The following is a 15,392-nucleotide window of genomic DNA, read 5'->3' on the forward strand; positions in this document are numbered from 1 at the left end:
GATGGTCATCTTCTGATGTAAGTCATAGATGGTTTTCAATTCTGTCGTTACTGTTTCTTTTCAAAATTCCTTTTAATGGATCACATTTACATTTACATTTTTATTTTGTCTGGGAGGTTGAGTTGCACGTACCATGGTGCACAGAGGAAGTCAGAGGACAACTTTAGTAGTCATGTGGGCCCTGCAGTTTGGTGACTCAGGGCATCAGGTTTGACAGCAAGTACCTTTCACCAGAGGCCCTGGGGCAGAACTCAAGTCCCTGGGATAGCAGTGAGCACTTTTTACCTTCTAAGCTGTCTCTCCATATGTTCTTCAGCTGATACGTACGCCTCATGTTATGTGTGACACTTGTGATTAGTATGCTTTTGTTTTAAAAAAAAACATGGAGAACCAATCAAAAATTAATAACTACTCCCATCAGTTACTTGGAATGTATAAGCTCAGTATCTAGGGCTCTGGTAACAAACTACAGAAAGTGAGAAACTAAACATGATAACTTATTATTTAATAATGCTGATGGACAGCAGTCCAGTATCCAGGTGGTGATGATGGAGATTCCCTCTGGGCCATTCTTGCCCTCCCGGCATCTAGTGGTTGCTGGTACCTCTGTGTATTCCTTGACTCCATCCCTCCTGTGATTCTGTGTTCATTTCAGCACAGATGTTTTTGTACACCCCTACTTGCATTTCCTGAAATGTGAGATGTTCTTACCTGGAGAACTTCTGTTTAATCACATCCACAAAGACTCAGTTTGCAAATAAGGTTGTAGTTATGGGCTCAGGATGCTTGCACTTTGGAATGACCTGTTGGAATCATGGTGCAGTCCAGTAGATTTTAGGTAATTCATTGCTGATGGATATTTGAAAAGTTTGTTGCACTTTTAACTTATTTGAGGGAGTCAATTCAATGAAGAAGCCTCATGGTTTTTGTCTAAACATTCATGGCTATACACAAAAAAGCTGATTACTATTTACTTAACCCCAAGTTGTCCCAGCATGGTAGCCCCATTGTACTTGTAGCACTGAGTAGATTATGTTTGGCTTACTTGTATTATTATGTATTTTATTATTATTATTATTATTATTAATCTGTTTAATGTCTAAACCACAGGAAGCCACACAGTGTTAAGTTAGTGTATGCATGAATTTAACATTTAACATTATGCCTTCTTGTCTCCTAGTTTTTAAAAGCTAAAACATTCTCAGAATTAAAATTAAAAACATAGCAATGGGATTATTTGCTGTGTAATCATTTTATTATTTTACTAAGGGCAAGGAAAAAAAGAAACCTCTGGAATTTCCCTCTAGGCCAAGAAAGCAAGCACCATATTGAGCAATGTATGCTAATGCTTTCTTTTTCCTCAACAGAATGTATACATATGTATTCCATTATTGTTTATATATATGTATGTCTATGAATTTAAACATTTATATATATTATATATAATTTGATATATATTGTGGGAATTTATCAGATTTTCTTTGAAAAACTGTAAAATGGATAATTGTGAGCTCTGTTGCAGTTGCAAGGGTCATAAAGACAGTGAATATTACCTGGGGTAGGAAAACATCACAGACACCTTACAAACCTCTACTGTGCTACACACTCACAAATAGACCATATATGTAATCAATGGCAGTCATTCACAGATTCTTCATACTATTTCACCAACTCACCTTGTTCTCTTGACTTTAGCAGTGTCTAATGAGGAAATATTTTCCTTCTTCAGACTGTGAACTGCAGACCCCGGAGCCTTGAGGATCCTTTGGGTATCAACTCTGGGAAGAAAATGACAATATCAAAGTCTGAGGTTCTCAAAAGAGGCACAATCCAGGTAAACTAAGTTCTGTTATTTTTTTCTTTATGCTTTCTAAGTGCAACACATCTCATGTCAGCTTAGAAATAAATATCTGAAGCATCTTAATATAGAGCCTGTGATCAGACCGCAAGCACAGTGACATGTGTCTCTGACCATCCAACAGGACTGCAGTACCTGTAAAATTGCCACCATCACGTGTAATCTCCTTCCTTCTGACGTGAGTCAAGTGAATGTTTCACTCATCTTGTGGAAACCAACTTTCATAAAAGTAAGTGGTTGCATCAAGTCAGCTGGTGTTAGTACACCATTCAGTAGCTGGGCAAATCACAGCATTGCTGTGGAAAGAACAGGAGGCTGGGAGTCTCTGAGCATGTGACCTAAGACCAGCTCTCCTTTACCAGCTGGGTGGGGCTCATCTTCCTGATCTGTCAATCACAGAGTTTCCACTTGTTCCCTGTGGGATGCAGAGTTGTTGGGCTCTCTCATCCTTAAGCCTTGCACTGTGGGAAATATTTCTCCATTACTTAACTTTGTGTTTATCTTAATAGTTTGGGACCTGGTTAAGGTCCAAAGGATGATAGAATGACATTCTTTGGTGTGATTATCAAAATAGTGAACTCAAATACATTATAGAGTGGTGATTTATTTTTGGATATTCTATACAAGTATTTCCTATATCCCTTACAACGCCACATCCATTTAAAATGCAGGCCATTTTAAAACACAGTCTGTTATATTTTGTAATTTTTTCTTCGTTTCTTTAAAGAAATATTTAGTTGATCACATGGTCATGAGAATCTTAGGTCTGTCCCTATTAAGATGATAATGTAAGTCACCAAGGTTTAATACTGTTTCATGCACAATTCTTAATAAGTACCTGTGTGTAGCCCTCATTATTGAAATGTAGCCATCGCATACCTAGATGCATGAGAAGTAAGTCCAAAGCTCGTTTTTCTAGAGAAAAATCTAAGTAGAAATTATTTTGAAGTTTTTAATCTCACTCTATAAGAAAGATGTAAGGGACATTTTGGTTGGGGCAGGGGGGAAATGAAGAAAGAGGTGTTCGCAGTCACCATCATATTAATCTCACAGAACAATCTCAGTTTCCTTCTATTTTCTTTTTCAAATATTTCACACATGTACACATGTATGTTGATGCTATCTACACCTCACTCCCCCTTCAAGCCCCCCAGGGCTACCCCCGACATCATGTCTTCCTTTTATAACTTTTTATTTATTAACCCACCAAATCCAATTAGTGGCACCCATATGCATGATGTGAGGTCATCCACTGAGACATGGGGAGTCCACCAGTAGCCACACGCATACCCGCACTAACTAGACTTATCAGACTGTTTTATATTTACTCATATGAAACAAAAGAGATAATGAATTTGAAAGGGAGCAGGGGCTTATGGGAAGGGCTGGAAAGGGGATGGAGGAGGAATGATAGAACTATATTTTTATTTAAAAATATTTTTTAAATTGAAAGAAAAGTGCTTTTTCCTCCTCCTCCTCCGGCAGCAGTCAAAAGTTCTTTTTTTGTTGTTGTTATTTATTTATTTTATATATATGAATACACTGTCGCTGTCTTCAGACACACCAGAAGATGGCACTGGATCCCATTACAGATGGTTGTGAGCCACCATGTGGTTTCTGGGAATTGAACTCAGGACCTCTGCAAGAATAGTTAGTGCTCTTAACCACTGAGCCATCTCTCCAGCCCCTGTCAAAAGTTCGTTAGCTCTGTGAGACCTTGGGAGCCTCTCTCCCCAATCCGTACTGGAATTTTTTGGCCGGAGCTTACATGGGTGACTGCAGAAGGTGTGGTAACTGTACTGCTCAGACATGCCCACCCATCAGCTTGATTAGCATGGTACATTAACAATGAATCCCTCCTGCCTTTCAGGCACATTTTTCCAGCTTAAATCTTACGATACGGGGAGAACTTCAGAGTGAAAACTCATCGCTGACTTTAAGCAGCAGCAACCGGAAACGGGAGGTGAGTGCGGCTGCGCGTCTGAAAACATTACGCATTCAACTGCAAACTTGTCCGTGGTGTTCTCGCACCTGGAAACGAGGAGTACACGCAGATGTTCGTATGAAAATAATATGAATTTCCCCGAAAACTTGTCCATGGTGTTTTATGATCCTATACAGGGGTGTACGCAGAGACTGAACTGATGCCCATGTCAAATACTGATTTGATTTCCATTGGCTTCTAATGTGATTATAGGCTTTGTCTTATTCCTTAGAAGCTAGGAAAGACATGACGTTTATTACTCATGGGCCATGGTTTACTTTATCGTTTCCTCCTTAGGAGCTATTATAAAATCTGTTTACAGAAAATGCCTGTATACCCCGTGTGTGTTCTCTCTCTCCCTCTCCCTCTCCCACTCCCTCTCCCTCTCCCTCTCCCTCTCCCTCTCCCTCTCCCTCTCGCTCTCTCTCTCTTTCTCTGTGTATTTAAACATATATGTATATATTTAGAGCTATATATGTGTACACACACACACACCACACAAACATACACACACAAAATTTGTTTTAAAATTCTTTCACTTAGTCATTGGGAAATCCGAAACAAAGATGAGGTCATCCATCATGAGTCCTTGGTAAAAGTACAAGTATTTTACTCATGACTTTTTAGAGAATAAATCCAAAGGACTTATTTTAGACAAAAGCATGATTTCCTCATCATATCCTGGGAACATTTAGAAATCCCATCTGGGCAAGCTGTACCATGTAAGTTGTAAAACTCTGTTTCAAAGTGCTCTACTTTTTCATCATAGTAAATTTGATATTATTGGACATTTCGAGTAAATGAAAGGCAGTCTCAAATGTAAACCAAATGTTTTCATCTGTATACAGTAATGAGATTAATTACACTGTTTGGTAGAAAAATCAAGCCTACCGGAACTCGGTGTACCGGGAGTTCTGATGGGTGTTTATCAGTGTTAACAACCGTGTTTAATAATTTTCAGCTGGCTATTCAGATATCCAAAGATGGGCTCCCAGGCAGAGTGCCGCTGTGGGTAATCCTCCTGAGCGCCTTTGCGGGACTGCTGCTGCTGATGCTGCTTATATTAGCTCTGTGGAAGGTAAGCAAGAGACAACGGGAAAATAAGTTATGAGTTATTGGTGCTTTAGTACATAATAAAGTGAAAACTTTCATGTGAGAAGAGAGACTGTTTTTAAAATGATCTTTCATGCATTGAGTACTACAGGTCTCTTTTTCACAAAGGAAAATATGTATGCCTCAATTGGGGATACATACATCCAAAACCCCCAGGCGTCCTCTTTACAGGTGAAGATTATTGAGAGTCGTTTAACATTTACCTAAGGTGTTAATAAGGATATTTATTGCTTTTTAAAGTAAGGGAAACAAAACCCTTGTTTTAAGACTGAAGTAGATTGAAGTCCTAATTCAATGAAGAACATACCAGGAACAGGTTCATAGTTGAGATGAACCCTATTTTAGCCACTTTATGTGTCTTAAAGATAAAATGCTCCTTTGGTGTATAAACAGAGAAAAAACACATTTTCTTCAATAATTGTGTGGCTATATAAGGAACAAGTAATATAAGAGTAAACTGGCATAATGGAGAGTATAAAGTTCAGAGAACTCCTATACCAAATCCTTTGGAAAGACCAGGTGGTAATCTGTTTTCTCTCAAGTTAATTTAGATATTTACTGAGATGGTTTAAGGTGAGAGATGTAAGAACATATTCTTTTCAAACAAGCTATGATGAAAGCTTTTATGATGAATTTACCAGAAAACAAAATAACAGAGAAAAGTTGAATTCAATATTTGTTCAATTAAATATGGAATTAGAATTCTTTCTTGCATTAGCATATCCTATATTTTACCTACTGCTTCATTAAATAAAGCAGGTAAAATAAAAGAAAATTGACTACATACTCATTTTTAAATGTAAGAACAGAATTATTTTTATATAGCAAGATTTTTCTTGCTGAACTACAACTATTACCATCTTTTCTGACTTTTCTGTGACAAACTTCCTCTTTGGGGGATTTCCTCCAAAGGGAATATGCCCAAGTAGCTTTGAATTCTTAGAACCTATGATCCTTCCTCAGCAAAGTCCCAAGATATAGTTCACATTCAGCATCCTTTCTTCCTCTCAAGGTCCCAGCTGCCAGTGCCCTCTCTTTGCAGTACCTGGCTTTGCCACACTGTGGTACCCAAGGCCTGGTTTATCCGTTGCTTCTAGATAGTGTGAGCTCTTCCTGAGCTCCTATGGTGTTAGGAAAGACAAGGACAGCCAGGGCTGATATTAGGATGGGTTCTTCTGACTTTAGACCTCTGTTTAAGATAAACAAACAAAAGGGAATTTTCATCCACCTGTTCTTAATTCCTTAGTCTGAAAAAGCCCAAAAGATAAAAATAAAAGCATTTTCAGAAAGTGTTGTGTTGATACATACTCACAGCTTCTAAGATTGTCTTTGCCACCCACAAAACAAACTTTGGGCTGTCTTGAGGATGTTTAGTTAGTTCAAACACCTTCCTGAAAGACTGCACAATCACAATTCTGACTCTAAGGTAGACAGAAGGAGCTAGCTCTTCGTAGATGCTTACTGTGTCCCAGGAACTCTGTCAAGCACCCTGCTTTGAAGCGTCCTCGCTGTTATGACCCTCACTGTAGAAGTTAGGTCTTGTTCTTCCTCCATGCTCACAGAAATAAGACAGAGTCAAATATATTAATAATATCTGACTAGATCATAATTTACAATAACCCGTTTATTTTAACTTACACTTTGTCACGTGGCTGATTACCTGTGCTCAGGTACCACGCATCAGCTCCTCACATCTTTTCTGGGGCAAATCTCCCACCTAGCACTATATCCCAGAATTCTTTCTGCCTCCCGAATGTCCCACCTTCTATTCTACCCTTTCCTATAGGAAAGTTTTTTTAATTGACAGGTTGCCACATCCATACAGACACAAGATATTCTCTACCCCACCCCACCCCCAGTCTCTAAATGAGGAAATGAAGTTACAGACAATGCTTATGTGTTTTTCAGGGCCACACAGACTGTAATATTCTGAATAAGATATTGAATGGATATTAACAGATTCCATTCTGTGGTCCTTACAACTTTTGAAACAATACGTTATAACTGCATTTTATACCTGTAAATGTTAAAGCAAAGGTAAAGTGGCTTAGTGAACCCCCAAGATTATCAACTAGCAAACAACTAGATAAGACCAATATTGTCTCTAAAGCCTCTGTATTTAAAAAAAAAAATAGATCCCCTCACTGCACAGTCTAGGGTGAGAGTCATGACTTCTTTGAAATATGTAAAACACTAGACTTAGAATAAAAGTCTGTAGTTCAATACAGAGTAACATATAAAACAGAATGCCACAGTGAGAAGAAAAATCATGAGAAGCAAGAACATGCCTTTTCTTACTTGAGACACTGATGTCAAAGTCCCACTACTTATGAGTTTTTATCTTACAGCTTTGTGACTCATCCAGCAGAGTTTATTGAAGGGGAATATGGTAGTTTCTCATAGTCAGTCAGGATCCAGTCAACGGCGCATCAAAATATAATGCAGTATATATAATAAGATACTTTGGGAAATCTTTAAAAATTCACTTGCCTAACTTTTATTATAACGCAGTGCTATAAGCATCCTATTTTATTAGTCATTATTGTTAATTTTGTGCTGTGACTAATTTATATCACTTTTATCATCAAAATGTACAAATAGGATAAAACAAAGCCGTGTGTCTGACACTTGTTACTGCCATGTTTCAGGTGCCCAGGACTGTGGATAGGACGACTGGTGTAGCATTACGTTTTAATCTCTTATTAATCGGTATTCATTTATTTGTTTAGCACTTATACCACATTATTCATTGATCACCCACTTCTTGCCACAGAGTATTGAACTAGGTTAATTCTATGGAGGAAATTGATAATACTGAAATCAAAACAGAAAAGCAAAACCCCAGAGAAGGTCTAGGGGTCACAAACTTACTTTTTGTTTTTCAAACGTTGGCTAAGATTGTCTCGGTTTAGTAAGCAGGAGCTGCCGATTATGTTCTTCCGGTCTCTATGCACCCAGCTTCCCTTAACAAAATTAATATTTAGAGAATTGAAATGGAAAAGTTGAGATCACAGTAGTTTCATCTGGAAGATAGACTTTTAGAAACTTGTAAAAAAAGGAAGGAGGATGGGAAGGGGCCGGTTTTGAGAGGAAGGTGAGCCTGTCGACAGACAGCTGGGAAGAACCAGAAGAAGGTGGCTCTTAAATACTTACCCCCCACTCTGGTGAAGCCTCTGATTTACTCACAGTCGCCACCCAGGAAATGACTGGTGTCCAGGAAAACACAAAGTCATCGCAGCTTTTCACGTTCATTTGTTCATGCCACCCTTACCTCATCCTCTGGCAACTGCATCCTGGCAGACCACAACCCTGACTAACTTCCTAACATGGAAGTGCGTCTTTTTCACCACCTGCCCGTCTAAGCCCTCTAGTGCTCCGTCATTAAGTGTGCAGTCCCCGGCTGCGGAGATCCTCGGTTAGTAAGGTGCTTGGCTTACAAGCGTGAAGACCCGAGTGTCCGCCCCGAACACACAAAACCCAGTTCGGCTGGTGAAGTGGAGAAAGGATAGCTTAGCATCTGCATTCTACAGCCTTGGTTCACTTTCCGGTACCCATACTGCGGGCCTCTGAAGGCGCCAGCTCGCACAGACACACACAGAGACATGCCTTTACACACAAAACAATAAAAGCTTTTTAAAAAGTTGTACATGTTGGCATGTGGCTATTATGTGTTTATAGTCCCAGCCTGAAAGTGGAGACAGAAGATCTTCACCCATCCCTATCACCACCCCATCTCAGCCCACAACCCCCAGGCTCTCTGGATATTCAGGCTAGTCTAATAAGCCAATGAAAAAAACGCCATCTCGGAAAGCAAAAGGAACTATGCCCAAGTTTGACTTCTGGCCTCTGCCTGCAAGGAAATTTCACTGCCCCTACCCAAACATCCACAGGAACATGCACATTCACATCAAAACCTACCCATAGATCCACTTGATATGGATACATTTGCAAATAATTAATTCATTTAAATTCTTTTTAAAAAGTTAGAGCACACAATTTTTTAAAGCTACTTTCCTAGGGCTAGGTTTGGTTTTGGTTTTGGTTTTTAATTTAAACATTAGGTTTAAAGAAGAATAAATTGCATGAGTGAGATTTAATTCATTCAATAAATTTAAAAATAAGATTGGGTAACTTTCAAATGTGTTATCTAGCGTCAATTGTTTTGTTTCCTATCTAATATGGAGTAAATATAAGACTGAGACGTTTTGCTGATGGTTCAATAACAACGAATAATAAAATGTGACTTACATTAACCACTAGGTGATTTTTTTTCCTTTATAGTCAATGGTTCTATTGCCATAAGTAAATGACATGGGGTCTTTTGAGAAACTCCTGGCAAGCTTACGTGCAACATTCTGACCTACTTTGAGTTATCCAGAAAATTCAGACATTTCCCTGAGACCTACCTATGGCCATCTACCAAGCTCGCTAGGAACTCTAAGAATCTCAATTTGTGACCATTGGTCATTTGATGGAAAATTTTTGCAACTTAAGAAATTTGGCCGGGCTGTGGTGGCTCACGCCTTTAATCCCAGCACTTGGGAGGCAGAGGCAGGCGGATTTCTGAGTTCGAGGCCAGCCTGGTCTACAGAGTGAGTTCCAGGACAGCCAGAACTACGAACTACACAGAGAAACCCTGTCTCGAAAAACCAAAAAAAAAAAAAAAAAGAAATTTGATATGATGATGATGACAAGTTAGAAACCATGTCAGTTAACTGTGGTTCACTTGCCTCGCAAAACACACCTCAGAGCCCTGCTTATGTCACACGTGCAGGATTGTTACCGGGAGAGATACTTAACTGAGTGTAGTGAAATAGCCAAGGATGAAATAAGCAGTTTGATGGATTCCATCCTCGTTACAATCAGTATTAATTGTCAGTTAAAATATATACGTCAATTCTCTGGATTAAGTATATACCCAGATTTTCTAATTCATGATTAAATTATATCCAAATAGATTAGCATCCATTGCCTAAGATAAAATAATTGTGTTATGATTTGTATTTTCTCAACAGATTGGATTCTTCAAAAGGCCACTAAAGAAGAAAATGGAGAAATGAAATATTTTATAGAAGGAAAAAAAACAATAACAACTATTCAACGATCTATCCTCAGGTTTGCCTCAATCATGTGAGAAGAAATTCAGAAATATAGCCAAAGACTTGGTCACATAACTCTATGTAATCCACGATCCATCTGGGCTTGCCTACTCGGAAAGATCAAGTGTGACCCCAAAAGGCCCAAGGATACAGTGTAGAAAGCAATGGGAAACATTTTTAATAATTACTCACTTTTGCTGAGTAAGTGAAACGACAAAATGTTTTAAAGAAGAATCGTCAGTATACGTACGTTTATGTGTTTACGTGCCACACAGAGAATCTTAAGGGATGCACAAATGAGCTTCGTGTTCAGTGAAGCAGTTACTCTCAGCACAGTATAAATAAAGCATTTCCCCTTGGTTACACTTTCAGAGTGACACTCAGCATTTGTAAATGACAACAAAGGAATGGGGTGAAAAAGCTCTCTAAATTCTAATGAGAAAAACTTTGCTTAGCAGAGCCCAAATACAATATGGACTGAAAACAGAATTAAATCATGGGTGACGCTCAGTGACTGCATGGGTTCCCTAGTTGGAAAGAGTATTTTCCAGTGTGTTTGGGAAATGGTGCAGTTGAGCTTAAATTCTACGTAGAAGAGACAGTAAGGATGGAGTTGTTATTTTAAAATGAGTGCACTGAATCTATTAACTTAAACTTTTACAGAAAGTAAAACTGCTTAATTTATATTGAGCTCTAAAACATAAAACTCTTTTATAATATATATGTAAAGTTGAAGCAGTTTATGTAGCATAACAGTGATAAGTCGTGAAAGACCACACCATGTGTGTGACACCCAGAGGGGTTCTGAAACGAAATGTGAGCATACATAGATGACCCAATGAAGCTGATGTCACCTTTGCTGAGTAGTTATTTAATGTCAGGGCTTCCAGGGTGTTTCATTAAGTAGGGGGCTTCTCAACTCTTTGGTATAGGGGGTCATGTAAAACCCCAAAATATGGGTGTTTATTTTTAAATCTTTTCAATTTTCTAAACACATGTTATTATTGAAAAACGCAATCTTCCAGGCTAATGTTATATTTTACCAAGAACACACTGCTTTTGAACATGGTATATCAGTATTTAAATAGAAAACCAGGTAATTTAAAGAATTTATATTTTGAAAGCATACACTAACAGAGACATACAACTTATTTGTATGTACCTCTGTATTCCTGAAGTAATCCCGAAGGCCCTTGGAACTCTGCTGTAACATACGCTTCCGGATCGCTCCATTTCCAAGATAAATAACAATGAATGAATGTACAGTATAATCATGTGTGAACTACTGCTGTAAAATGTGCTGATCCTCCTGCCCCAAAGCCACCTCTCCAGTTGACAGCTCACTATAAGATCCAGAAAGAGCTGGACTCCGCTCTCCTCAAAAGTCAGCAAGCCAACAGAGAAATTAAGTGCTATAGGTTTGATTTTTTTAAAAAAAATGTATTTCTGAGAAATTATCTTAGGGCCCAGACTCAGACAGCCTCTTGGATTTCCACCCTTACATGTCAGACCCTCAGGGCTAAGGGATGGATGATGCTACAGGCATCCCTGGCTGGAACAGAAGTGGACAGGAAGCCAGAAGAAAAATGAGTTCTCCATTCTCACTCTCTCTCTCCAGCTTTGGAAGTCACACTTTCCTCCTGTTCTTCTTTTCCCAACAGAACTCAGATGTTTCTTGCTCAGTTACCATGGTGCCCAACTCCATACATATGCACCCAGCAGCCCTACTCTTAGCTCCATGCCTTTAGGAATGAAATACATCAGATGTGTGTAGATTCATCTTTGTTTTAAGGGTAGCCTGTCCATAAGACATGTGCTCCTTTTGCTGTGAATGCCGACTTCACTGAACGGATCATTTGTTCAGGTTTTCTAACCCAGTTTCTCATGACACTCCAAAGGGCTGCCCATGGCATCGTGCAGTATAATGCACTTCTGAGATGCAGCATCCTTCCTTAAGAGGTTTCCATCCACTTGGGCCACTGTTCTCCGTAGTTCTGTGGAAGAAACAGGAGGGATTTAGGCCTTCGGCTACTGTTCTTATGTATTCTACAACCCCTATCCTCATCCAAGGGTGAGGTTTAAAAACTGAAAGAAGGCATTTTCCTCAAGCTGATGCTGCTTTTAAATTGTGAGATACAAATTAATTGCATATAAAAGACTTTGAATGCAGATACAACTTCAAAATGAATACCCTGAGCTCACAGGGTGGTACCACAACTTATGATTGGACAGTGGCCCCCACAGCTCTTTCTAACCAGAATCCAGAAACCACTACTGCCCATTCACTCTGTACTGAAAGGAAAGCCAGAGCCCATTGCAAAAGGCTTCATGGGAGGCTGAGTGTAGCCCAGTGGTGTAGCCCAGAGGCTGAGTCCACAGCGAACTCATGCAAGGCCCGAGGCTTGAACTGAAGCACCACATACAGTGAAAGGTGTCTGATCATGCCACCATTTCTCAAATGGAAGTACTCTGGTACAACACAACTGAAAAATACCTACATTTTCTTTGAAATCCTAGGAGAAAAAGCAATGGCATTAACTACCAGCACTGTCATCTTGTTTGCTAATGGGTGTCTTTCATCCTCTTATTAAAGCTGTACCTCAAATGTAGAAGTTCAGAGTAAGAGATTTAACCACAAACCTTGAGGAGGATACAGAGGAGCTTGTGAAGTCAGGCAGGTCTCAAGCCCTAGGGCCCTAACACATCTGGTCTGGGCAGTACGGGGCCCCTAACCTATGGAAATAGATCATCTAACATGACAAAGGGCCTGGGCTCAAATTCAGAGCCTCCACTGTCCCCCACAGCCAAAGCTCCGTTCCCTCGCCTCAGCCACACCGAAGAAGCTTTTCTTGGCGAAATTTTGCTGCACCAAAGATGTGCAAGGCTGAGGCTCAGTTATCACTATTGGTCTTGAGAGCAGCCCTGCTTGTTTACATTGTCTGTAGTTTGCATACTGCAACCCACGCTCCCACCCTGGCTCCATGTAATACGTTGGAGACTCCGAGACAAGACTTCCTTCTTTTCCTCGATGCACAGTCTGCAGGACTTGGGTGGTAGAAGATGACAAGAGCTAGAGTCTGTTTGGAGCCCTCCTTGTCATTCCTATTAGTCTTCTCTTTTCTTCCTCTGCCAGGAGATGCTCTGATCTGGGGCTTCCTCAGCAGGGTTGTCCCACGCCATATGCCCTTTACTAGCCTAATGGCTAGTGTCATGTTTTATTTCATGACCAAGGACTCAAAAATCCCTTACTTATGCCAGCATGGGAATCAGGACTACAAAGCAGTGGCCAAGGACACTCAGCACTGTGACTATGTTTGGCATTTGTGTTTTAAGGTACATACCTAAAGAAAGGAGTGTAGAGTTGAGAGGTTCTTAGACCACAGTGTGAGGCTGAATATCTGATCTTCCCTGTGTTTGACCTATGCCTATAAACTGAGAACAAAAATCTTAAAAGAAAACTTCCAAAAGCATCGTAGTGAAAACCCACTGTGTTCGTGAGTAACCCCCAGCAGGTCTGTCTGTCCCCACATCTGTATTCTAAGAGGCAGAGAGAGATGAAGTGAGAGAGGAGAGGAAAGGGGAGACATGAGTATTGTTCTTCCTTTTCTCCTAGGGAAGCCACTGCATGTAGATTCAATGTAACGTGATAACTTAAACTTTGATATAAAACAAAAGAAATGGGGGTAGATGAGGACATGAAACTACCAATCTGATTTCTAATCCACGAAAATGGCCAAAGCTTCCTGAGACTACACGTGTCCCACCCACAGCACTCCCAAATGTACTTGTCACTGTGAGAGTGAACGTTACTTATAAACTACCCTGGGCTAGGTGTCTGGCCTTAACACACCCCAGCCTTATATGAAAACCATTGAAACAGCAGTTTAGAGATTCTGCATTCTGGAGCTGGTCCACAAAGGAGATCCTGGTGGTTAGCCTTTCGATCTGAGAAGTCTGCTGTCCTCACTCAGGAAGCAGCAGGTTCCTGGCTGCAGGAGTGGGAAACACTGGCATGGAAGGATGGTCTGCTGTGTGTTACTACTGTGAAGCTGTCCTGATTTTTAATAGGCAGTGTGCACTCCATATCTGTTTTATTAAAAAGAAGTATATTGCATTTAGTTAACTACTGCCCTGAGCATCCATCCCACTTCTGGCACACAATTCCACATCGCCTAAATGAAGGTATCACATTGCTCATTTTGCTAACTTACCTCAAACTCATCAAAGGGACAATGTAAGGATATGTGCATAGACTTTGTAGGAAATGACTAGGTAAAAATGCTCCATTGACATTCAAGAACAAAGAGGCACAACCTTTCCCAATGAAATTCATAGGATTGGCTGCGAGGTGACAGGCATTTAAGATGTATAATTAGAATTAGCTGAGTGCGTGAGTATTTTTTTTTAAATGTGCTGTGTATGCCATATCCTGCACACTGTTCTGAGGTCAAAGATTTGATATTTTTGTATAATTCCATCTTGTACATCCGCTGTGTGATTTACGTCAAGGTAAATGAGCATCCTGTTTTATGTCTTAAATAAAAAAAAAATGACTCAAAGAAAAAAATGTGATTAAAGTTATTTTAAATACAGATTTTCTCCAAAATGCATGTGGCTTCTTCCAAAGTACCAACTATTTTTTTTTAAAGTTCTGTAGCAGCCTTTACTTTGGTTCACTTCAAGGAAGAAACAAAAAGCGAATTAAGCTTGTCTGTAGTGTTTCCTGTACAAGACACAATGCGATTGTCTTGCAAACTTGAGACAAAAGCCACAGAATCTATATGACTGCATGATTTCTCCTAATGGGATGTTTTAATAATAAGTCCTTTGCTGTATAAAAGGTTAGACCACTGAGAATATAGAACGAGTCACAGTGTTTCCAGCACAGTCTAAACATATAAACTTCTGTGACCTTGAAATGTAGGGATTCTGTCTCCACAGAGGCAAGCAGTTCTCGAGTAGACACCAATCACAACTTAGCATCTTCCTATTCAATGCAGGACCTCCCTTATCTACCTGCAGGTAATGGTAGGTCCATTCCCCCAAGACTGTCGCTGAATTAGATGCTAGTCACAACACCAGAGTTTTTAACCAGTGCTTCTAACCAAATAGTTTTGAGTTATGGTTCCCACAGTCTCCTCCTTACAATCAAGATGTTCACATTATATGAGAAGCATTCATATTCTCTCGCTTGCTATACAGGGTATTACAGATGACATAGATGAAGGCATACTGAGTGCAACGTATGGGAGAAGACGTACACAGCTTCCAAGCCTCTCTGGGCAGTTCACCCAGCAAGAGCCTCCATTTGTCTAGCTTTCTGGACTCTGTCCTTTGG

The 15,392-nt window shown here is 39.8% G+C and overlaps 1 protein-coding gene across 1 annotated transcript in view; it reads left to right on the forward strand.

The window, feature by feature from the left end:
• Itga1 (integrin subunit alpha 1) overlaps positions 1 to 14,609 on the forward strand; it is a 150,277-nt gene extending 135,668 nt beyond the window's left edge. The window contains exons 24-29 of the mRNA XM_028783268.1: positions 6 to 17; positions 1,730 to 1,834; positions 1,983 to 2,087; positions 3,729 to 3,821; positions 4,804 to 4,920; positions 9,971 to 14,609. Of these exons, the coding sequence (XP_028639101.1) occupies positions 6 to 17; positions 1,730 to 1,834; positions 1,983 to 2,087; positions 3,729 to 3,821; positions 4,804 to 4,920; positions 9,971 to 10,015 (477 nt within the window). The 3' untranslated portion in view covers positions 10,016 to 14,609. The remainder of the gene's footprint in view (positions 1 to 5; positions 18 to 1,729; positions 1,835 to 1,982; positions 2,088 to 3,728; positions 3,822 to 4,803; positions 4,921 to 9,970) is intronic.
• The last annotated feature ends 783 nt before the right edge of the window (positions 14,610 to 15,392 follow it).

This window comes from Grammomys surdaster, unplaced genomic scaffold (assembly GCF_004785775.1).
Source record: "Grammomys surdaster isolate TR1022 unplaced genomic scaffold, NIH_TR_1.0 99, whole genome shotgun sequence".
NCBI classification, from domain to species: domain Eukaryota; kingdom Metazoa; phylum Chordata; class Mammalia; order Rodentia; family Muridae; genus Grammomys; species Grammomys surdaster.